The sequence below is a fragment of the Astatotilapia calliptera genome, chromosome 4, assembly GCF_964374335.1.
Source record: "Astatotilapia calliptera chromosome 4, fAstCal68.1, whole genome shotgun sequence".
Taxonomy (NCBI): Eukaryota; Metazoa; Chordata; class Actinopteri; order Cichliformes; family Cichlidae; genus Astatotilapia; species Astatotilapia calliptera.
Window position 1 is genome coordinate 16,092,993 of NC_137425.1, and position 26,113 is coordinate 16,119,105.

General features: G+C 42.4%; 1 protein-coding gene across 1 annotated transcript; it reads left to right on the forward strand.

Annotated features, from left to right (window-relative positions):
• Window positions 1-330: 330 nt before the first annotated feature.
• gpr139 (G protein-coupled receptor 139) lies at window positions 331-21,746 on the forward strand. Its single transcript, XM_026165015.2, has 2 exons — window positions 331-1,208; window positions 18,986-21,746. The coding sequence occupies exons 1-2, from the start codon at window positions 1,064-1,066 to the stop codon at window positions 19,996-19,998; spliced, it is 1,158 nt and encodes a 385-aa protein (XP_026020800.2). The 5' UTR covers window positions 331-1,063; the 3' UTR covers window positions 19,999-21,746.
• The last annotated feature ends 4,367 nt before the right edge of the window (window positions 21,747-26,113 follow it).

Consider the following 26,113-nt stretch of genomic DNA (forward strand, 5'->3'; position numbering starts at 1 on the left):
AATAGAAAATGAAAATAACAGGCAGCTGCAGACCTGCTGTCACACCAACTGATGAACCAGAAATTGGAATCTGTCTTAAGGTGGAATACTTGAGTTTTTAAGTGTCAGCCTAGAGTTCATTAGCACCTTTTAGCTGGAGATTCAAACTGTTCACACTGCATTAGAATTAGACTGTGCAGCCAATCCCAACCCCCATTTCCCACCACACACACACACCTACATGCACACACAAGTCTGGTCATATGTAATTATACTCTGTGTGACATCCAGGATGTGCAAATTGGCTTGTGGATGTAAAGACATTTTAAAGACTAATGGACCCAGCTTGTGATCTGTCCCCTAACTCGATATGCAATCAGAAAGCCACCAAGCAATGAAGAGACACACTGACAGAAAACAAACACAATGACAAGGGCAAATGCACTATGTCCTTTTCCACAGTTGACTTAACCCCCCATTTATCTTTTCTCGTCTATCACATCTGGCTCCCCATCAGTTTTATGATCTCTTTATGTTCTCTGCCCTCAAACCCCTATTTCTCTCCTTAAGCATCCTCCCCTCATCCTCATCCCGCTTGCTGCTTCCACTCTCAGTCTCCGTCTCTCCCTCCCTCTCTTTCTGCCCTTTCTCTTTCCCTCTTCTTTGCCCTCCCTCTCTCCTCCTCCCCGCTGCGCTCCCGACTCGCTCTCATTCCCCTCGCTCACACACTCAGGCAGCATCCTCCCCTCTCCACTTCTACCTTCACACTCACCTCTTCACGCCTCCCTCTCAGCTCCTCTCGCCACCTTCCTTTTTCCGTCACCTACTAACACATATCATCCCTCGCATCTCCCCCGTCTGCTGCCTATCTCGCTCTCCTCCATCTCTTCCCATTCCTCCCTCCTTCTCACTCACTCACTCAACCTTGCGGTCTTGCCAAACGCACACGTACACACACCCATGCTGATTGGCACCCAAGGACAGAGCACCCTCTCCCCAAAACCGGCTTCCAGGCGGTTCGATCTCGTGGCCAGCACGCTTCTTGACACTGAGCTCAGCTGAGGAAGAGGACCAGGAAGAGGCCATGGAGCACAGCCACTTCCCTGTTTTTCCCCCAAACGGGAGCACCTGGAGCACAGGGCAGAATCCCTCTGAAGCTGCCCAGGGATGCCCTCTCGGACCACTACCCGTCATCTATTATAGTGTCCTGCTCTGTCTTGGCCTACCAGGTAAGAGACGTGCACATGAGTGTATTCTTTCACCTGCATGCCTTATTCTGTGTTAATTTGCTCACGTTTTTTGATGACAGTCTGGCTTTGGTGGCGTGCAGTGTTGCATCTTGATTTGTTGTGCACTTACCTGCAGGACTAAGTGAGTGTGTCGTGCACAGCTGCTCCCGAGTGTCACTTCATGCACACATACTGTTGATTCATCAGCCTGACCTTGTGGCCAACACTTGTGGGTGCACATGCACTAAGCATGTATGTGTCTGTGCTTGTGTCCATTTGGAGTTTCTTATGCTTTTGCCTCTTACTTGGAAAGATTCAGGGATAATAGGGAGCGACATACTGATAAGTGAAATTACTCTCTTCCAATATTTCCCAGACATTTGATCTCAAACTAAGAGATGACATCTTTTTTATTAATCTGGAGCTGGCATATGTATGTTTGCATGACAAATTGTGGGACTCATGGGTTAACCTCTGGGATGAGTGTGTATGTGTGTGTTACATGTCTCTTCTCTATGACCTGAATTAATGACACTGCCTTGTCGTGTCTATACCATTGAATGATTAGTCCATTCACAGACACTGTCAGACCCATTTACTGTCTCCATCCCAATGCGTGATCTATGAGCACTGACCTAGTCTCACACAGGGAGGCAAAGTGAGGTGTGTGTGTGTGTAACAGAGACAGCCTGAGACACAGACAGAAAACCTGGAGGTCAGATGAAAGAGGAAAAGTGCTGAAGCCTAATAAGAGATTAGGTGAAGACCCAGTGGACTGTCTGCTTTTACCCAAAAACTGAACTCAATCTGGGATTAAAGAGTGTAAAACATAATTTGGAGGTTACACTAATTAACCTCAATTTTATGATCTGATTTATTGGGAGTTCTGACATGACGTGGACTCACTTTGGTGAACAGCAGCACTGACTTCTGATGCCTTATTCATGCTAATCCTCGCGATTAACACATCTTCTTTATCGCCGAACCTCTTTCCTTGATAAAGGGAGTGAGATGTTATCAACAAGCTAAGCTGTGCTGGTTCAAAACAGATCTGCATTGCAAAGTGAAAAGCTCTCGCGTGCCAAGACTGCAGTCGCTCCAGAGATTTGCTGTCTTGTAAAAGTAAAAGTCGTTCTTTCTGATCAAACCTCGCTTAATTGTTTCCCCTGGATGGCAGAGCAAGCAATTTACTTAGCTGTCGTTTTCTGCCGAAATTGTATTTGATTCTGCTGCTGAGTCGTCTTTACAAATTGGATTGAAGCTGGTTGTTTAATCACTGAGTAACAATAACCTGAGAGTGTAAGGCAATCCTACAATAGTCGTCTGAATTAATGGCTGAGTTGAGTGCAGCGGGCTGATACTTTGCGGCAGCAGGTTCGACTTATTCAATCATTATGACACAGCTCATTCCACTCAAGCTGAATCATGAATGTTTCATGAGCGCAGCATGTGTGAGTAGTAGCAGCGTGACCCGCAGAACCACACATATTAGACACATAGGAAGGAAAGGAGGCTGTTAATTTGATCGTCAGCCAGTGATTCATTAGTTAACTGAAATGAGGTTTTAGCGAGGCAGCATCGCATCCGTGCAGACAGACTTTGACCTGCAGTGCGGCGGGCAGACAGGGGTCACAGCAAGGCGGGAAGAAGGCGATAAGAAAAGGGATTACGCAAGTGGAGCGGCCGGGAAAGATTACTGTGACCTATAGTGAGATGATGAATTGGAAATGCAGAACAAAAAGCAGATGAATTGGGAGCGAGTCAAAAAAATGGAAGATGCGGACACCCAGAAGAAGAAGAAAAGTGGAGTTAGGAGAGAAAGATCAGAGCACTAATAGAGAGGGAGAGATTAATAACAGCCGAGCTGGCTGAAGTAGCACCTCTGAGCCCCGACTCGGGGTGCTACAGACGACAGAGCTGAAACGAATTGCCACATTTTTAATTAATCGCTAACCCGCTCTCTTTCGTTCTCCACTCACTACAGCACACTGCTTGAGACAGAGCAGGCGTGTGGTGGCATAGCAAGCAGTACAATGAAGGCATCGTTTCTCTGGCTCTTCCTTTGACATGATGGAATTATAGAGGTGAAGTACAGCATGTCTCAGAGCGTTCGCCGGTGAGACAAAAATTGTGGAGTGGGAAGCCATCAGCTAATGAACAATGCTGTGTGACAAGCGGGTCCTCGAGAGAGGGTCCCCCTAATGTCTGGGCCAACACAGTCCAACATTTCTCAAACACAATTTGTTGTTTATGGAGCTGTTTACTGACCTGTACCTACACATTTTAAATCCTACTTCCCCTGGTGATTCATCAGCCCTTTCTGCAAACAGAAGCCATTTTGCGTAGCCTGAAGACTTCTGCATCTGAATTAAACACGCAAAACACGTTAATGAAATGTCTGCGCCCCGAGATAATGCAGCAGGGCACAAAGCCGCTAAGGAGATTAAATTAAACTCTATTGCCTCCAATAATTAACAATTAAAACTTCATTTAATTAGTCATAAAAGATAATTTTACCAAAACAAGCACAGTGTTTGGGCTTGAATAATGGAGTAACGCACAATCCAGTGAACTCATGATACACTGTCCCCGTTGAGATAAAGCTATTCTACACATCGGCCCATTATACTCCATACAAGACAGTCTACAACACAGCACAGCATCTGCGTATCTATGTAACAGTAAGTGTTCTTGGTTTTCAAATATTTTGGTAGCCAATAAGGCCTGATTTAGACTTCTCCGGCGAATCGGTGCAGAGCCTACGATGTAACCTATGTAAGTCTTAGTGCTGTGCAAGTTTTGGTATCGAGCAGATACCAAGTAAAAACAGGGACAGTATTGCTGATACCATTACTGATATCAGTATCCGTAATAGCAGATCAGGCAGATCAGTGTGTCCCGACTTATGAGATGAATCATTATTTGCAGTTTGCAAATTGAACACACGTTTAAAAAAAACACTAAATCGCTATGATCTTTACTTTATACAGTGTATAGTTAACACAACAAAACACAGCTTTTCATGTATTTTGAATCTATTTTTTGGGAGTGTCAGAATATAAACGTGCCTGTCTATAAAGCACTCTAGGCCAACTTCTGTTATTTAAATGTGCTTTAAGCTATAAAAGAAATAGACATGACGCAAAAATCATATCCCCCCCCCCCCCCATTTTCATTTACAATATATTTTTATTTAAGTTCATCGAGCTGAATACTGAAATTAGAAAACAAAACCAAAGTATCAATCCAATACCAGCACCAACTTTTAACAAGTGGCCGACATCGTTGCCAGCATTTATGTTTGTTCTGGTGCATTATGTATTTATTACTGTGTGGTCATCGCCGACAGAAGCAAATAAATTACTGAGGCTTTTTTTTTTTTTCGTCTTGGGTTTTGACAGAAATCTCTCTCCAGGTATGTGCTGACATTTTTGAGCCCTTATGCTCATTATATTAGATTATTATTCCTTATATGGAGATGGTGATTGTTATTCTCTAACGGATACATTTTAAAAAACTGCAGTGAAAAAGTAAATGCACAGGAGGTGGTCATAAGGTTATGCCATAGGTTACAGCATAAGGTTTCAGAGAGGTTTGCAGTCACCATGGAGCTATGCCATAGATTTCCTGCTGAAGCATGAATCCTACAGTAAGAAGGAATTAGAAGAAAGTCAGGATAAGAACAAAGGGTCTGCACAAGACATGTAAAGATTATTCTGAATTGCGACTTGCACCATGCCACTTAAAAATATAGAGTTGGAAATTAGCACAGCAGGTCTCCTTTGCACGCTTGAGTAAAGCATCTTAAAATGGTTGTGATGTTCAGTAGCTGAATAAATGTTCTGGTAGAGCAATTCAACTCCAAGTCTGCACACTGTCAAAGAATGTAGCACATTTTTGACCTTGGGAAGACTGAGACTGTTATCTCAGTAAAAAGAAAAAGCACTTCAGCCGTTTCAGTGGGAGACCAGAAAATGATGCTCTTTTTGATGCTTTACTTTCAAAATTGTGGGAAAAGAGAATCACATGTGTTGTTTTCAGTCGCTTGCTGTAAAGCTCCCATGGGATTCCTCCCTGACTCCCTGTGCACAAACATATGTGTGCTCACATTTCTGCATGGTACCTCGCCGCTCCTCAAAGCTCCTCACAAGTGTGACTGTGTTCAGGTGTCTCCTCCCACTCACACTCTTGCATCCACGCAGGGGGGGAAAGGTTGGGAAGGTTCAGCACTAACAACCCCTGCCTCCATGTTGCAGTGTACGGGGCCAGTGTCAGCCGCTGTTTAGGATAATGAAGAGACGGACCCCGATCGATTTTCAGTTTGAGCTATTGATCTGTCAATATGCACCAGCAGCGGGACGTCTGTAGTGGGTTGGTAACTTGTTGATAAAAATCCAATCACTCTAAAGATGTTTTTTTAAAATAGGTGGGGCATGCAAAGGAAATGGATGTGAGGGTATATCCTGAAGCATGAGCAGATTTCAAGTACTGATTTACGAAAGCAGAGAAAGATAGGGGGAGAGTGAGAGCTTGTTATGGGAGAGATGGGCCAGAGATGGCACGGGAGAACAGAGGAGGCTAGAGAGGAGGGAGGTGTTGCTTGAGGCAATAAATCAGAGATGTGCTGTGACAAGAACTGACTTTATTTGACCAGTAGGCAGCAAAATGCTGTCACGGCTGCAGAGAATACAGCAAACTCGGTATGTGTAAGTCGTTTGGATTCTTTGGACAGCAGTAACATATAAATCTATGGCTAATTAGATGACTTTTAATGATTAACATTCCTGATCTTCTATCTGTTTCCCCTTCTTCCCTCCTCACATCTATTATCAAATGTGCTCCTTTTCTTTCTTTTCACACATCACACTCAATTACACGTGCTACATTTTCCTTAGGTGAACATTACAATTGCTGATTTAGTTGACTAATCCTTAAAAAATTAATAGCAGGTCTTTGTCATTCAGTGCACAATACCTGCACCTTATCACCGGCGGCAGCCTTAGCCTTGATGTGAGGACAGTCGTGCCCAAACCTTGACTCACTGTGGCCTGTCTGTAAAATGAATGGCTGTTAAGGTGAGCAGGCAGCAAAGCACTGCAGTCACATCAATACCATTAGCAGCACATAGGGAGAGGGCTTATTTTCTCTTAATATGCCCATTAAACTTAAATATTCAGTTTCCGTACACATCTCCGTCTCCCCTTCTCTGATTTTTCTCATTGTTAGCTTTATGTTATTGAATTTATTTCTCCTTTGGGCTTCTTCTGAAATCCTCTGTTAGCACTCACCTCACACATCAGGAATCAGGTTGACTGTCACTGCATTTAAATCCCATACTGAATGCAAATGAATGCTTTGTAAAAAAGAAAACCATCATTTTTTATCTTCCCTGTTTGCTTTTCACTGCTTTGTAGTGGGGACGCACCCCTGTTTTTTGGTTTGGAGAAATTAAGGAATCGCCACCCTTCATGTCCAGTCTGACACTTAGAGATAGACAAAAGGGAAATGCTGGTCATCAGGAACAAAGTGCTGTGACCTTTGAAGCAAGCTTTTGATATTCACCCACTCTCCGTCTCTCGCCTCGCTTCCTTTCCTCCTGCCGCCCGTCCTCGATACCTCTCTGTCTGTCTGTCTCTGTCCCTGCTCACTCACCTGCCACCTTCCTCAGATCACACTTCACCCTATTCTTATTAGCCTCCGGAAAAGCCATTAAAGCTTGACCTCGATTTCCTCCAAGATTATAAAGGGGAGAAAAATTCCCTAATTGCAATGATGCAATGCTTCTCTTTTTTTAGATCATAATTTCCGTTTTACAATATTGTTTCTGCTTTACATGGGGCCCGTGAGAAAACTTGATGACAGTTGTATAAGAACGTGTCAGTCTCTCTGTCTCTATGTTATACTTGCTGTTGTGAGGGGTTAAACTGTGCTGTGTCATTTGTCGACAGCCCGGCTGAACACGTCCCTTTAGTGGTGGGATGAGTCAGCCTCGTTACACACCTCAGGGAGCACACTCTGCCTTCCCTTTTCCCGCTAAATAACGTCAATGGCCCTGTCCCTCGTTATATTAGGGGCACAGCGGGGGGAGCTGAGACATGCATAAAGGCACACAGATCACCAAAGTAATCACCCGTGCAAACACACACAATCAAAAGTAGACAGACACAGAACAGCCGATTATCCGTCCAACAGGTTATTCTAATTTCCTCTTGGATGGAGATGCTTATTTTTTTCTCCCACAAAGAAAAAAAAAGGAAAGGATGGTGAATGTTTTTCTGTCGCATGTGCCTTTCTGTGCGCGCAGGGTGTACCTCTCTGCACCTCGGCTTCCCCTGTTCCTGCTGAGACGAGCCCCGCATGTGCCACCCCATACCACCTGAATGCCGAGCAGATCTACCCCCGCTCCAGAGACGACGGAAAGAGCAGGAGTCAATTGAAATGAATAGGCAACCCAGTGCAGGGTGGCTCAGGCTAAATGGAAATGTCAAGCTCTCAACAGATCCCCTTTGTTTGTTTGTAGAGTGCCCTGCCTCGCTGGGGAGCCCAAACAGAATAATACCCAGCCTGTGACAGTCAACACCTCACTGTTTCCATTTTATGTCACTCCCCCTCTGTTCAGCAGTATGTACACAGAGAGGAAAACGGATGGGCAGAGGTACAATAGAGAACGTGAGGCAATGGATTGAAGGTGACGTCTATTATGTGTTTGATTTGTAATGGATCTCCATCTGGAAGACAGCACAAAGTTAGCAATAAACATAAAAATATGTGATAAGACAAACTAATTCATCCATCCTCTTCTGCTTTTCCTTATCACAGACAGACAACCAATGACACTCATATTCACACTTAAACTAACCCCACTATTCTACTCAAATCTATTTACAGTGTTGGGAAGGTTACTTTTAAAATCTATTCCACTACAGAGTACAGAATACTTGTAACATATTCTGTTAAGTTACTTAATGTGAGCAAAGTATTCTGAATACTTTGGATTACTTAATATATTGTCACGCTTTTTACAACTACATGAATGTACAATTGCTGTGTGATTTATTACTATGACTGAAGCTTACTCGCCATACCAATACCAACTAGATTTTTAAATCTCAATATAAAATGAGTAAGAGTAGGGTGGACATTCGGTAAGGCTGCACTTTTTGCAGTGATCTCGTATAGAAAACTAATTCTGTATCAGTAATATGTTTTCTTTCTGTCTGCTTTCAGAAGTGCACATGATTATCTGCAGCTAGCACGTTGTTAATGCTATCCATCAAGTCTAACAGTCTGCTGTCTATGAACTAACCCCAGCTAGCACCAGCTAACAATGTTAGGTTGGTGGCGAGTAGCCTTCAGTAATAGTAATAAATCACACAGCAATAGTACATCGAGATACTGAAGTGGCACATAACCCAGGTAGCTACCACAACTAAAACAAGTTAGTTGCAGTAGGCTAACGTTAGTTTTTTTTGTTTTTTTTTAAAGAACTTACAAGCAGATGCTTCTTTAGGTTGGAGGTGGAGTCTTTTGATGCTGAGAGCAGCTTAGTTGCGGCAACAGAGTTTGCATTGCACAGTCAGATTTCGCCCATCCTTTTCTTCTTTAAATGTGAAGTGGTGTCAGAATTTCCAAGTAAGAAATGCATTCCTGCCCGTGCACTGCTGGCTCTGTTGTGGTGGCTTCAGGTCTATTGTGTAACTGACGCCACCAACAGGACGCTTACATTAAAGCCTCTTATTGTGTGTTTTGTTTGGGTTTCCACCAGCGTGGAATTACCAAAATTAGAGAGAGACATATGAAACAGGAAAAGACCGCCGTGTAATCCATTTATTTCAACAAAGTAACTGTATTCTAATTATCACCTATTTAAACAGTAACTGTGATGGATACAGTTACTCATATTTAGTTTTTTAAATACATATATTCTGTTACTCCCCCAACACTGTCCATTTATATAGGGCCAAATCACAACAGTTGCCTTAAGGTGCTTTATTTTGTGAGACCCTACAATAATAAAAGAAAATCCCAAATTAGTTTAAAAAAAAATAATGTGAAAGGAGCATATATTTTTCAAATAGGGATTTTTAAAATTTATTTACAATATCTCTGGTGCTGTCAACAGAAACATAGAACCCAAACTGTGAAGAAATATCGGCCAATCGAAAGCCGCAAACAATAGTATGGCACACAGTGTGACACTTTAGACGTTGCAGAACAAAATCTCGGTTTTCCCTGTTCACATATAAACGCATGTAAATTATTACCATGGCTGGAATTCTTTCAAAAACTTAGTTTTCAGTGATCCAAAATGCTGTTCATGTTCCCCAAACACGTAGAATAGAAGCTATGTTTACCAAAATACCTGTATAATACCCTAAAATACCCATCAAGTCAAGTCGAGTAGTAGAAAAGAGGCTATAGTGTTGAAATGAAGAAAGCTGCACGTACCAAAAACTGCAGTTCCTTAAATCACCGCTTGAGGCTCTAAGAGCGAACCAGTCCCCATAAACACCAATCAAAATGTCCAGCTTCACCGAAGTGAAAATAGAGTATTTATATTTCAATTCAATTTCAATTCAATTTTATTTATATAGCGCCAAATCACAACAAAAGTCGCCTCAAGGCGCTTTATATAGTACAGTAGATACAGAGAAAAACCCAACAATCATATGACCCCCTATGAGCAAGCACTTTGGCGACAGTGGGAAGGAAAAACTCCCTTTTAACAGGAAGAAACCTCCGGCAGAACCAGGCTCAGGGAGGGGCGGCCATCTGCTGCGACCGGTTGGGGTGAGAGAAGGAAAACAGGATAAAAGACATGCTGTGGAAGAGAGACAGAGGTTAATAACAGATATGATTCAATGCAGAGAGCTCTATTAACACATAGTGAGTGAGAAAGGTGACTGGAAAGGAAAAACTCAATGCATCAGTACAACCAGCATCAATGCTGTGTTCGCTTCGGATTACTCCTCACCCCCCACCCACCCCTGTAGCTTGTCATGTCTTCATAATGTTGTGCTGTGGACATTTATGTGCTCTTTGTGCAGAGGAGTTTTTTGTGTTTCCTGTTCTCATGCTGTCCTACCATGGAAGCACAGCATGAGTAGGGGTCTCTTTTTTTCCTCTTGTACTTTCCCCACTGTAGTGTTTTTTTTCTCTGATTCTACCAATCTCCGACCTGTATCCCCATGTAATGTTTGTGCTATATGTGTAAGGTCGGGGGGGGGGTCCCATTTCACTGCAGGGCAACCTGCATGTGACGAATAAAGCTTTGATTGATTGATTGATCATGGGAATCCCCGGCAGCCTACGTCTATTGCAGCATAACTAAGGGAGGATTCAAGGTCACCTGGTCCAGCCCTAACTATATGCTTTAGCAAAAAGGAAAGTTTTAAGCCTAATCTTGAAAGTAGAGATAGTGTCTGTCTCCCGAATCCAAACTGGAAGCTGGTTCCACAGAAGAGGGGCCTGAAAACTGAAGGCTCTCCCTCCCATTCTACTTTTAAAAACTCTAGGAACAACAAGTAGGCCTGCAGTGGGAGAGCGAAGTGCTCTAATAGGGTGATATGGTACTACAAGGTCATTAAGATAAGATGGGGCCTGATTATTTAAGACCTTGTATGTGAGGAGCAGGATTTTGAATTCAATTCTGGATTTAACAGGAAGCCAATGAAGGGAAGCCAAAACAGGAGAAATATGCTCTCTCTTTCTAGTCCCTGTCAGTACTCTTGCTGCAGCATTTTGGATTAGCTGAAGACTTTTCAGCGAGTTTTTAGGACATCCTGATAATAATGAATTACAGTAGTCCAGCCTGGAAGTAATGAATGCATGAACTAGTTTTTCAGCGTCACTCTGAGACAGGATATTTCTAATTTTAGAGATGTTGCACAAATGGAAGAAAGCAGTCTTACATATTTGTTTAATATGTGCGTTGAAGGACATATCCTGGTCAAAAATGACTCCAAGGTTTCACAGTAAAAGAAAAAAACTGTTTTGGTGTCTATAGAGGTTTTACAGACACATGATCGCTAACCACATCATGCTATCTCATTCATTTATTTGATTGCATGACAATCATGGTGACGGTATATGGTCAGGTAGATAAGGCCCCAGTCATACAGGTGTGCGTTGTGATAGAAGCAATCTGCAAATTCAGAAAATGTGTTGTAGAGTTTGTTCTAGTGTTAACCAGACAGTAGGGAGTACATGAGTTAAGGGGAAAGCCTGTGATTTGATGAGCATGGCATTCGCAGTCGTCTGCCGCCATGTTGTATTTACGCTCTGGTAACAATACGTTCAAGAGTAATAGCGTATATGGCGCGAATGTTGTGGGAATGTTGTGTGAACATTAAATGAGCTATTTGAGTTATGCTGTAAGTTATCCTTCAGCTGGGTTTTGTGTTTTTTTTTAAGTTATGAGTATTTGAATAAGTAAAATTATTTTGAATTATTGCGTTTTTTGCTTTTTAAAGTTTGCATTCTGTAACTATTTGAAGAATGCTTGGTTTAATGTGACTTGTACTGTGTGTATAGGTTGAGTGAATGAATGGTAGCCCAGAAATAAATGAGCAAGACGCTAACTTTGGTGTCCTCTCTATTAATCCAGTTTTTTATAATTAGCTACGCAGTGCTCTCTAGCCTGTGTGCCACTTGCTGCTGGTCCACATTTCCCCTAGGTCTGATAGCATCAAGTGGGAAAAAAAGACCAATCATTTCCCAGTGACTGATGACAGTACCCAGGAAATGGATTGCTTAAGCCCCAGTTACACAGGTCTACAGATTGGTCAGTGACTCCCTGGCAACCACCAGTCGCTAAGGAAAAATCGTGCATTCCTTGACTGCTTCATGAAAACATCCTTGTGATTGCTTTGCTCGGTAGCAGATTCCTGATGTTCCCCATAGTTTGCATGGAACACACTGATTAAAAACACTCACCAGCTGCTGTCTGGTTAAATTGCAGGATTAACATTATACATTAGTACAGGTGTGGCTGTTTGGAGTGACAGGGGGCTGTGACTAAAGAGTTCATTATTCACACTGTTGTCACCTTCACGAATGGCAGCACAAGAGCACAAGCCAGACTTCAGTGTTGTTTTTTCAGGGTCATGCAACTCTCAATTTTTGTAACCTTGCAGTAGTGGTAGGTTGAAGACAGGAGTGGATTTTTTCTGCCCCCTGGGCGACCGTGGCTCAGGGGGTTGGGAATCGCATCTGTAACCGGAAGGTCGCCGGTTCGATCCCTGGGCTCTCTGTCCTGGTCGTTGTGTCCCTGGGCAAGACACTTTACCCTACTTGCCTACTGGTGTTGGCCAGAGGGGCCGATGGCGCGATATGGCAGCCTCGCTTCTGTCAGTCTGCCCCAGGGCAGCTGTGGCTACAACTGTAGCTGCCTCCACCAGTGTATGAATGTGAGAGTGAATGAATAGTGGTATTGTAAAGCGCTTTGGGTGCCTTGAAAAGCGCTATATAAATCCAATCCATTATTATACTGTATTAGCGCAAAAGCTCAGAAATTACCAGATTATATAGCTTGAAAAATAATTAATTTCTGGTGAAAACTTTGAAAACAACTCAATGATTTCTTTGCTTCCAATTCCCATGTTTTCAATTCCTATATCAGCTCAGATATGGAGGTTTTGTCTGAGTCATGAGGCTTATCACTAAGGAAAATACTGTCTGGCAAGCCCTCAGAACCACTGTAATGGCGATGGACTCACAGCGATGGTTAACAGTGCTACCAATGCGGTCATCTTAAGCCGTTAGCTGTTGTCAGTTGAGGTATAGCTTGCTGTATAGTACAGCCCAGTGAGTGAAATTTTGAGTCCTCATACAGTTATGGATGCAGATTACTAATGTCCTCTCATCCAAATAAAGCCATTTCTGAGTTGGAAAAAAGATGATGTGATGACCGTAATAATAAAGTAAAAGTACTTAAGAGTCATGTGACTAGACAAGTACAAAAGACAATGATACACTGAGTAAGGAAGCAAAACAAAAAGCAATTAGCCTACATATAAATAAAATCATGGTGTCACTAAGTATACTTTTATGTCAGTATGACCCCAGTGACATCTCCTAGACCCTGAGCATTGTTGGCTTGTTAACCTAAAGTAAAATTTATCTGATCAATAATCCCAACCCACATGTATTCAAAATGCTATGAATGACAAAAAAATATAGCAAAGCCATACGTTTAAGAAGCCAGAAGAAGGACATGACATTTTTCCTTCAGACAGTAACTCAGTTAGCCGATTACCAAGATCCAAATGTTTTTTTGGTCTAAAAATCAATGCGCTGACTTTGACTTAATGTCCTGCAAACAGCAACGACAATGTGCTCAGTAACTGGGAGCAACCAACCAAACTTGACCCCTGTTACCCAAATCAACTGCCAACAGTCAAATAAAAAGAAAATCAAGGGTTTTTTTGTTATTAAAGTTTTGTCAAATCAAAGGGAAAAGATTAAAACACCTTCACATGACACAAAATCGCTATACTGTCTCTCATTTGGGGTTATTATACACCTCATAGCACAAACGATTAAGTACCACATCTCTTACTGTTTGATTTGAGTTGTGTAATCTGTAATCTACCAAAATTAAAATCAAAAACAACAACAAGCAGCTTTAAACTCAAAGAATCGATGACACAGTCAGACAAGATTTAAGACGAAAGCAACTCAGCTATGGAGAGGATAGTGAGCTGTGCAATTGTGATGTGACTGATATTTGTTAAGTTGTTGGGTGTTGTGAGCAGCTTTGACGTCTCATTTGTGGTTATTGATAGATCGTTAATGAATTGGTGCTTCCCTAACGATCTGTGTGTTTTTTATGCACATTTGTGGAGCCGCACATGCATTTCTATGTGCGTTTGTGTCGTCTGCTGCACATCCTCCGCACAACTTTAGTCGTTATCCAGAGCTGGCTTTGTAATTTCTAATCAGTTGACAGTGGCAGAGGCTGTGAAGTGTGATGTACCAGACTTCAAGCTGCCATATTTAATCCAATCCCAGATCTTTTACTGCAGAGGGAGGCACAAGGATCACAGAACATACACACACACAGACACACTGTGTGGACTGTGACTGCCACTGAGTGCTTTGATGTCTGTGAAGCTGTTGTGTAAAGTGTAATGTTTACGTGTCTCCGGCAGGTTTGACTTAAAGAGGGTTATGCAGCAACAGCAAAGCACACATGCAATGTTGTGTGTATTTTATCGTTAGTTAGGTTATTGAACTAATAGAGCATGAAATAGAAATCTCTGGATAAACTGGAAACAAGTGACTCAAAACGTGTCTCTGAATTTCACACTGCACTTACGTTCCTGTGAGGACAAAAAAAGGTTCAAATGCATTAAATAAATGGCTGCCTTCACTGAATATTATCAGAACAGAAGGTAAGACTTTACTTGAAGTGCCTTGAATGTTTTCTTTGACCTCAGCTACAGCGGTGCAGGTTGAACAAGGCATGAAACCCCGGTTGTACAGTAACCTAATCTTTGGTAATGTCATGTTATCATAACATTGATGTCTCAAACCATTTTGGTATTAGTTTAAAATAACATAAATGACCTAAAAACACTCACTGACATCGACCATAAACATCAAAAAAGACTCATCCCATGGCTCAGGATGACACACCTTCAAATAAAGTGGTAGCAAACAGAATTCACGGATCATCGCTTTCAGGGAAAAATAACGTTTATTTTCAAAATGTCAGCATCAGCGTTTCAGGAAGATAGATAACCTTGGTTATGAAAGTTGATAGCCAGAGTCCATTAAAGGTATCCTGAGCATTATGCAGCACAGTTTTTAGGAGAAAGTCCATTTTTCACTTAGAAACCCATTTAGTTGATAAGCAGCCCTACTGATGCTTGCAATCTATTCTTCTAGTGTGTAGTTGGTGGCACTGGTGTATTTAAAAACAACAACAACCACAGGTAGCAATGCACCAATTAAGCAAGCAGAAGATAACTGTTAGCAAACTAATACTGAAAAATGTGTAGAAATAAACAGTAAATATTTCAAGAGAAATGCATTGAGCCGGTTGAGAAGACCTCAAGAATATCACAAATTTGTTTTGCATTGAGTTTAAGTCAGATTTGTTGAAGTAAGTCTACAGATCACAAAAAATTACACTATTTGATGCCTAAAAGAAAAAGCAAGAGAAAACCTAAAGCTCACATTGTATCGTGATGAACAAAGTATTCAAGCTAAAACTTTTTACTGACATACATTGTGTAGGCGTAACAGTGAAAGTCATAATCCTCATCCCTTTGAGGGTTGGATTAGCCACCCATCTATCTATATGCACAACATCTGGGCATGTCTCTGAGGTGATGCTGGGTTGGGTCTTAGGGGGATCTCCTCCCAGTCCTGTATCTAATCTGTGGCACTATTGATCAGTGTCATAATAGGCTGTGTTGATGGTGAAATACACTGCACAAAAAAATTAAGGGACACTTAAATCACAGTATAGCATCAATTCTGTTAACCTTCTGTAATATCTGCCTAGTCAGTCAACTAGCAGAGTGGATTCGTTTCAGATGCGTTGGTGCTAATTAAATTACCAACGGGTGCAGTAGAGGGGCAACAATGAAACAACAGGAATGAAAAAACACAAATAAGCGGAGGCTGCTCCCATTTTTTCTCCCTTGTCATCTTTTCTGACTGTTCTTTCAATAGTTTTGCATTTGGCTAGGGTTAGTGTCACTGCTGGTTGCATGAGGCGATACCTGGTCCCTACAGAGCTTATGCAGGTAGTCCAACTCCACCAGGACGGCACATCAATAAATTCCGTTGCCAGGTTTGCTGTGTCTCCCACCACACCAGTAGGCTAACCAAGCAATCAGAAACCGACTACATGAGTGGGCTGAGGGCCCTGTACTCACTGCCATGGAGCCCCATTGGCATTTGCCATAGAATACCAGGATGAAGAGATTAATTATAGACGTATGATTACGTGTAGTAGCTGATCTCAAAATGAGCTGTGCCATTACATCTACATTACATGCATGTTGTACAATTTGCTAAGCAATTTTTAGTCAAGTATCATGTGTTCTCATTCATATCTGTAAATGTTTATCAAACAGTAATGCTAATAGGGCCTGTAATTGTAATTGCTTTTTCTTATACAGTGAAGATATAGCTTGCAAAGATTATTCATTCAAGAACAACATGTCTTTTCATATATAAATGACGTGAAAAAGTTCCACAGACTTGGCAAAAACCATCCGTAGGGCAGGTTTTTTGTTAGTAAGACATAAAATACAGATATAAACAACACAGAAAGCTTAATTTTCAAAAGTAACACAGGATAAAATCTGAGTATGAATTATGCTCAAAACAAAAGGATCCAAGAATACTCCTCCAAGACCCAGGGACCATGTCAGATCTACAGACACGTAGCATCCCAGAAGGTCTCATTTGAATTCAGCTTTGATCAATACCTTTGAGGCTAGGCACTGCACCCGCTACACCAGCACATGGAGGCCACCTCACAGAAGTAACAAAAAATAAGTGGAAGCATAGGTCCCCAATTAGATTTTATTAGACAAACAGGAATGAGCAGTTAATCAATTAAACGATGTGTACTGAACTGTCAAATTAAGTACCCTCCTTCCTCGCACTCGCGGTGATGAAATGTTTTCAATTTTAAAATGTACCAGCAATGCTGATGATTCATTTCACTGATTTTAGTCTTTGTCTCAGTCTTTACTTCCATTCATATTACAGAGTAAGCCAAGCATGCATTTTGTGTGCTGTGCCCTCGAAGTTTGGGAAGGGTTTGAGTGAGGCCTATAAACCTTGCTGACGTGATGGGACTATCTTGGGAGCAATGTGCAATTTGCACTGATTGGAGAAATGGGATGTGCAGGTCCACGTGAGAGCCAGAAAGCTGTGCTGGTGCCTCTCAGATGCACAGCAGTCAGACTAAATGCAGTCGTGAGCTAAATCACATTCAGGCCTTTTTGCACTCCACCTTGGGTATTTACCTGTAAAACAAATGCGTAATAAATCAGCTGGGAGAGAAACTTGGCAGGCTGGATGAGAAGTTATTATGGAGCTTGCTGGGCACATGGAATAAAAATCGAAAACAGAGGCAAATGGAGAGATGGGGTGCCCTTGTGCTTTGTTTTAGGACCGAAATTGCCGGCAGCAGGATGGCACATAGTAGTGAACTCAGCAAATTGCCAAGGCTGCGATGCTGCACGCTGCCCTCCTGTTTTTGTTGTGGGTTCGCTCTTTATTGCAGATAACAATTTGGCCAAAGGCACAGGCAGGTGCTGCTGGAATCACACAGCAGGTGTAGATGAAGGGGATCAATAAACTAGAGAAGGTTTACAGAATAGGAGCTGTTTGAACATGGAAAACACTGTCTGGGAATAATGACAGAATTGAATATTTTTGTATACTGTGGACTGAAACTGCAAGAAAATGTCACAGGGCACAGAGTTCACTCGGCATGCTTTTACACCTGCTTTTAGGTGGTGCTGTTGATGTGCTTTCTTTTTTGCTCAGTTTAAATTTTCTAGCCTCCTAATTTTGGTGTCTGCTTTTTGTGTTGAGCTTGTGTTAGCACCTACCTGTCTGCAGTATCTCTATTGCTATCAACTCCTAGTGATGGGATTTCCAGCTCTTTTTAGAGAACCGACTCTTTCGGCTCGGCTCACTAAAAAGAGCCGGCTCTTTCGGCTCCGAAAAGTGGTTTTATTTATATATGTTTATATGTAAATATATGCGGTGGCCCCTAGAGACAAAGCACGTACAAACTCCAAAACACATTTCTAGCTTTAACTGAACTTCCAAAACAGAGCTACCTAGATCACTTAAATTACACAACTGAAAGCATATGTGTATTGTTTGTGTATTTATACACAAGCACTCATATATATTCACTAGGTAACCACTAGGTAACAAAAGCTCAACACTGCGCCTAGCATCCTGGAGCACTTCTGTTGTCTTTTGTACGTGTTTTGGAGTTTTTACGTGTTTTGAAGTTTGTACGTGCTTTGTCTCTAGGGGTCACCGTAAATATACTTTTATTTATTCACTCCACATAAAATGTAATAAATAAATCATATAATACAAACCCAATTATTCACATTTCAACTTTTAACTATTTAAATTTTCAGCTTTTTCCTTTTAAACCAATTTAAAGTGAAACCACACAAAACACTGCAAACCACAACACAATTAAATAAATTAAAATATGAAAACAAAAAGAACATGCATAATCTCTGTCATATGGACCTGCATGAATAAACTTTCTGAATCCTTTATCATCCGCAACTGAAAATAGTTGTGGATGATTACTATACCATTCTAATGTGATGTTGTCCCTGGCTCTCTTTCTCTGTCTCTCCCTCCCGCTCTGTTCCTGTGCTACTGCGAGTGTAACTATCGCCCCTCCCCCCTCTTCCCAGTGCAAAGCACAAAGCGGAAAAAAGTGCGAGAGAGGGTGCGAGAAAGAAAAAAAAAACCACGGCTCGCGATAAGGAGCCAGGTCTCGCGTTGTTCACGTCAAAGATCTGGCTCTAAGAGCCATTTCATTCGCGACCGACATATCACTATCAACTCCCTCTCTGTTGCTGTCTTGTTTATTGCTAGCGCTTTCAATTATCTGCTCACTAACACTCAATTTCTCTGTTTTCTCCCTGCCCTAATCCATGCCCATACCTTTTCCCGATCTCATGATACTTTTTCCTTCCTCATCATTTCCCTATTTCCTCTATCTTCTTTCAATCACCTGTCCGCATCCCCCTCCCACCTCCTCCTAGCTAACATCCTGACTGTGGTAATCCTGTCCCAGCTGGTGCTGCGTCGTCAGAAGTCCTCCTACAATTATCTCCTGGCTCTGGCAGCCGCCGACATCCTCGTTCTGTTCCTCATTGTTTTTGTTGACTTTATATTGGAGGATTTTATTTTGGCAGCGCCGCTGCCTCCGTCATTAAATAACGCAGTTCAGGTGCTGGAGTTTTCCTCCATCCACACCTCCATCTGGATCACCGTGCCTCTTACCATTGATCGTTACATCGCTGTTTGTCACCCTCTGCGCTACCACACGGTCTCCTACCCAGCCCGCACACGCAGAGTGATATTCGCCGTCTACGTTGGATGCTTGGTCTCTGCAGCTCCCTACTACTGGTGGCCTGAGTTTTGGCACAGCCTTCCTGGACTGGGTAGTAGTGATCGAGGAGGGGGCGGAAGAGAAGGAGAAGGAGGAGGAGAAGAGGGCGACAAAAGAACGGTGGCCCAGCACATCCTTGTGTGGGCCCACTGTGCCACCGTGTACCTCCTACCCTGCACGGTCTTCTTTTCCCTTAATGCCGTCATTGTGCGTAAGCTGCGCAGACGCCGTAGCTGTTTCCGTCTGCGTGGTTATTCAACCGGCAAGACCACCGCCATCCTCCTCGCCATCACCTCCATTTTTGCTGTTCTGTGGGCACCGCGCACCCTCGTGATCCTCTACCACTTCTACTCGTCTCCCCCGGCATCACAAACTGCCAGCCGTCTGCTCCATGTACTCACGGATCTGGCAAACATGCTAGCACTGCTCAACACCGGGATCAACTTCTTCCTCTACTGCTTCATCAGCAAGCGTTTCCGGAGCATGGCGGCCAATGTGCTGCGAGCCTTGGTCCACTGCCGGAAGCAGCCGCCGCCATTCTACGCCAGCCACAACTTCTCCATCACAAGCAGTCCCTGGATCTCACCAGCCAACTCCCACTGCATCAAGATGCTGGTGTACCAGTATGACAAAAATGGGAAGCCCATCTGCATTTCCTCTTGAGCTCTTAGCCACGAGTTGCTTCCCCTACCCTCAATCACTGGAGGGGTGGGGCAGCGGGTGTATTCAGGCTTGTCTCGATGGTGACCAGCTTTGCCTGTATCTTTTAAGGCTTGAAAATGTCAAAACACCTATTGAGCAAATGGTTCAACTACCTTTGAGCAAAGCAAGGTGGAAAAACAACCAGCAAGGCTTCTGATGTTCAAAAAAGTATTCACAAAGCAGCGACCAGCACTGAATAGGTGTTGATGGTTTCCTTCATGCAAAAAAATAAATCTACTGTAAGTAACTGATGGCTGTAGACTGATAAAAAGACATCACGACCATCTAGCACTCAGTATGAGCCACCATTTGTAACATATAAACTGACAAAACTATAAAAACAAGTCCTCTGTGGGGCGTCAAAGTTACTGCGGGCCGTGCTGCACGCTGCCGATGAAGAGCTTCGAACAGCTGTGTCTTTTGCTGCTGGGAGTCATTTCCAAAAGGCAAAGTTTCAGTAAGAGTGTGGGCACTAAACATCTCACCTCAAGGGGTGATTCACTCAGGCAGAGCCACTGACAGTGTGCCCACTGCCACATGATCCTCACGCTCTTTCTCAAGCAATGTAAAACAGCGCTGTCATTTCCAGTTTAACACGCAGAAGAGTCTCCACGGCATGTTAAGTAGGGCTTTCATAAAACGAGCAGCCCTCCCAGACTTTTCCTTGCGTGTGCTGAGTTCACCCTAGCAGTGCAGGTCACCTCCAAGTCGACACTCGCTGTGGAAGATCGAGTCATCCAACGTCCAAGCTTGCAGACTGCTGTAGGCTGAATAGGCACTCTGCTTATTGTTGGTAAACTATTTATGTGATGGTAGATATGACTGTTATTGTAGCTTTGCAAAAAAAACAAAAAAAAAGATAAAAAAAAATATGACTTGGAGTTGGTGTGGTGCCAAGGTGTCATTTTATGTAGTAATCCCTTCTCCAGTATTAGGATGAGGAAATTTCTGCTGTAAGTAGATAGTCCTCTTTAACTATTAATGGTCCTTGGTGACTTACTGTTAGCCATTAACCGGAAGAATATAATGAATGTAGCTGAACATCTCTTTAACCCTTTATCTTTGTAAGAGACTGAGAAAGAGAGAAAGATAGAGAGGACAGAAAAAGCTGCTCCATTTGTTTGTTTGGGGGGGTTTTGCCCTCCGTCCAAAGTTTTTTTGTTTTTTTGCTCCCATGATGCAGCAGTGAATTTGGTCTCAAGCCCAAGGTGACACAGCTCTGCTCTGCTCTTTCTGCTGCTGGGCAATGGCACTTCTGTAACATTTTATACAGAAATATAGTCACGTACATCAACTCTGTCTCAGTATTGCCTGGTAACAAACCATAAATGAGAACACACACACATATACACACACACACACACACAAACCCTGTACTGTATTGCCCACAGACAGAGTGCACTGAGATCAATGCACATCCATTCTGCAGACACCTTGGGGCATTAGAAGTGTTCATCAATCTAGTGAGAATGGAGCTGTGCCAAAGGGCAGATTTCTGTTAATACCTGGGATGACACACCTCACGTCTTTCTTTCTGTAAGGCTTTAAATCTGATGAATGTGAGGTGTGTCTGTCATAGCTGATAAAGTCGTGCCCTCCAAACTCTTGTTCGACACTGTCTGAGACACTTGAGGGCGTGACTGCCTGCATGTCGTTTCTTTGCTTGGACTTTAGAAGCCATGAGAGCAAAAACTGACTAACAATCCTAAAACACAGTGATTAAGTGTATATATATATATATATATATATATATATATATATATATATATATATACATATATATATACATATTAGGAGTGCAACAATACTCGTATCGATATTGAACCGTTCGATACAGTGCTTTCGGTTCGGTATGCATATGTATCGAACAATACAAAATTTTTTATTTATTTTATCAACTTTTCTTCTGATGATGCTGTCTGTGTTGAGCGCTCAGTGAATCTGCGTTCGACTACTCCGCCTAGGCTGCACTGTCGAGTGCAGATCCACTGAGCGCAGCGCAAGACAGAAGCTAAGCTCGTTGCAACATGGCAGCTGCCTCAACGCTACCCGAAATTGAACCTCCCCTGCCCTCATTCAGATTTGGCGTTTGGAACTATCTTGGTTTTCATGTGAAGCATGACCCTGATGGTAAGCGCCATGGACAAAAGTAAAACAGTATGTCGGATGTGCTAAGCAATGCTCAATTACATTGGTGGGAACTAGTGCGTCAGCGCAGTTTGCTCGTTAACGTGTTGACGCCGTCCAGCCCCACGCACGGGGCGATCCACGGTAACTCATTAACGGAGATTTGCCGCGTTATGGCGTTAATGTCATTTCAGATTAACGCTTACAGCACTAGTGGGAACACAACAAATATGACTGCACATTTACACCAACATCACCCTAGTGCAAAGACAAGTGGAAGCAGACAAAAACAACAAGCACGCAAGCTGACATTGACATTAACGCCACAACACGGCAAATCTCCGTTAACGAGCTACCGCGGATCGCCCCTTGCGTGGGGCTGGACGGCGTCAACACGTTAACGAGCAAACTGCGCTAACGCACTAGTTCCCAGCATTGCTTGGCACATCCGACATACTGTTTTACTTTTGTCCATGACGAGCTTACCTTCAGGGTCATACGTCACATGAAGACCAAAATAGTTCCAAAGGCCAGATCTGAATGAGGATGGGGGAGGTTCAATTTGCCATGTTGCAACGAGCTTAGCTTCTGTCTTGCTAGCTTGCGCTGCGCTCAGTGGATCTGCGCTTGACAGTGCAGCCTAGGCGGAGTAGTCGAACGCAGATCCAGTGAGCTCTCAACACAGACAGCATCGTCAGAAGAAAAGTTGATAAAATAAATTAAAAATTTTGTATTGTTCAATACATATGCGTACCGAACCGAAAGCACTGTATCGAACGGTTCAATATTGATACGAGTATCGTTGCACCCCTAATATATATATGTTATATATATATATATATATATATATATATATATATATATATATATATATATATGTATTGCAGATCATTTTCCCTTCTTCTTTGTACCCTGATAATTGACATAAATAAGGCAAATGTTTAAACAGCCTGTTTTCATTCCCAACTCATTACATACAAATGTTTTGCCCAGACTCCTAGGTGTCATGATTTGCATACGTGCTGGGATGTCTTATGATCGTCAATAGGCTCCTAAATGACTGAAACTGACACAGAGAGACAGCAGGCAAATTTGCTCTGCTGGTATTTTGAATGATGCAGAAGAAGAGTTTGAGACTAATCTGTGACCCCCTCCCCCCAGCAACTACTAGTCGCCAGAAAAAAGTCTGTGAAATCAATAGCTAAACCCCTGTCAGACAGCCCTAGGGATGAGTCAGTGAGTTACTAGGGAAAAATGTGTATTCCATAGTTAACCAGTGGTTGCTGGCAGTCGCTCGGTGAAACTGGTCACAGAGAGGTATATAAGATTGCTTTGGTCGCTAACAGATTGTTTCAATTGCTTAGGGTGACCATATTTTGATTTCCAAAAAAGAGGACACTTGGCCCAGTCATGAAGAACTTTAATAATACTGTTTGCTTAAAGAAACATATTTAACATATTTAAACGATGCCTTCTCTGTGTTATGGCTTTTAGAAGCCAACAAGTGCAAAAAAAATAACTTAAAAACCTCTGGAATTAAATAATGCTACAGTAATGATGCCTCATCTGTATAAGAAAAATTACCAGTACCGGGATGAGGGAAATTTCTTTTGCAGTTCGTCTGAAAGGATGCATTTGCGCTTTGACATCTTTTAAACATCATCTGTCCCATCTGTAAGCCCAGAACAATCACTCACAAAGCAGCAGCTCGGGGATGACGTCACACATATGCGTCCTCTGTAGGCCAATAGGAAAACCCAGGCATTTTCATCCATCTCGAAAATCCCCCCGGACGCCCCGGACAGAACATGAAAAGGGTACATGTCCGTGGAAAAGAGGACAGTTGGTCACCCTACAGTTGCCTGTAGTTAGCTAGCTATGGATGACACCAACTGCTGGCTAACTGCTGCTATCCCAGCAGTGGTGAAATTCAGTTTGAGTTGCATTTTTTCCAAGTTTCACTAAAGTTCGGCTAGTAGTTAGCAAGTGTTTGCATCTTCCATGCAAACTTCAGACAGCTGCAGCAACCTGCTATTGACCAAAGGAATCACAAAGAGGTGTTTGGTGCATCATCCTTTTGATAACCGATTTCACCTTGCAAAGGCCAGCAACCGCTTACCAACCATTCAGGGAATGCATGTTTTTCCCTAGCAGCCAAAGGTTGCCAGAGGATCTCTAGGTGTCACTGAGGCCTTATGGACCACCTAACTAAATTATGCCACCTACCACCCATTGTAAATCTTAACACAGACTCTTTCATCTGGGTAACTCAAGATTCAGAGCAGGTCATTTACTAATCAAGAAGTTTAGTGGGGCAAGCCATGCTCCAGTCTGCATGCCAATGTATCTTTGCACTCCAATTCGTCCCTAATGTGTTCATCTTAGTGTGAATGTTAGACAAAAGCACTTAGACATAGAAAAAAAGAAGAGCTACTCTACTTGTGAAGTATAAGAGTGCCACATGTGAACCAGTCTATTTACCATCTTCATTAATACAACACGGTATTCCTTAGCTGTTCCATGCATGTTGGAAATGATACTAAAAAAAAGTGATGATGGCCAAGTATTACTATGCAATGAGTTGGGAATTAAATAGTTTTTAAATGTTGTGTTATAGCTGGTGTTGGAGTGCACTTGTAAACATTAAAAAAATATATAAATGTTTTTTATATAATTTTCCTATGCCCATTCTGAAAATTATTTTAAAAAATATGCATTTATAGTGCATTTATGATTAAATCAGTCTTGAACTTTCTTTGGTGAGACAATAAAAGTGGCATAAGAAGATATTTTCCCATCAAATAAAACTTACCATCATTCTGGCAAATAGACTTTGAAGTAATGTAACGTTTGTATTTTGATAGTCAAATAAGCTTACACATTTCCAACACAATATAACAGTACATATTATGTTAAAATGAGCATATCCACCCATTTATAGCTGACGAATATTAACTTGCACATCTGCTGGGCCCACTTACCCCAGGTGGCACCAAACTGGGCTTTGGTATGCATTTGGTTACATTTTACATGAAAGGGAGGGTATGTTTTCACAAGAATTGATGATGTCACAGATAAACCAAATCAAATTTCTGAACTATCATAGGGCCCTGGAGTGTCTATAGGTGATGAGGAAATGAGAGATAATGAGTTTAGTCCAACTCATTTATTAAGAAATCCTCATTCCACCAGTGAACTGGCTGAACTCCTCACAGAGAGATAAAACTGTGTCCAAAACCTCCATTTCTTTTGTGCTAAAAACATTTTCAAGTGCTGCAGTTGTACAAATTCCAGCTATGGGCTTATACAATACAAGTCTTTCCAATTTCTTTTGCCATCAAAGATTTCTTTTACCAGAGTAAACCCAATTTCCCAACTTCCAACCCTCCCGCCTTCTCGGTACATTGCCCGTCCATTCTCGTTTCCAATTTCTTTTTTTCCCACACAAATTGATTTTTTTCCCCCTGAATGCAAACAAACAGAAAAACAAACAAATGAGCGAGTAGCCATCTGCTCCTCACCTCCTTTACTCCTCCTACTCATCCCTCTTTGCTTGCAAAAGGACTTGCTCAAAGTTAATTTCTCAGGTGTCCTCATTAATTGTTAACTGATTACCTTGGAGCCTTTTATGCCTCGTGCACAGCGTATCGCTCCATCTTTTTCACCAGGAAATTTAGGGGCCTTGAGCCGAAACCAGTGGATACTGAAAGCCACGCTCAGCAGCAGGATGTCAGACTTGATCGAATGTAAACGCCATGAAATATGTGCCTCGGTTCTAATCAGCGTTGCCTAATGGCCAACATGCGATCACTAGGAAAGTGCAATTTCAAAAAATTTGCCTCAGCATCAGTGCACGGAGCTCAACCCAGATCAGTGTTGCCATGACATTCATTTGGCGTGTTAACCCCATTCAGTGTTTCGCCAATGTTAATGTGACATTTTATGCGAC

What these genes read in the sequence shown, in the direction of transcription:
- gpr139 (XM_026165015.2), top strand. Translation starts at nt 1,064, where the DNA reads ATGGAGCACAGCCACTTCCCTGTTTTTCCCCCAAACGGGAGCACCTGG. An exon ending in GCTCTGTCTTGGCCTACCAG is followed by an intron (nt 1,209 to 18,985) that starts GTAAGAGACGTG and finishes ACCTCCTCCTAG; the next exon opens with CTAACATCCTGACTGTGGTA.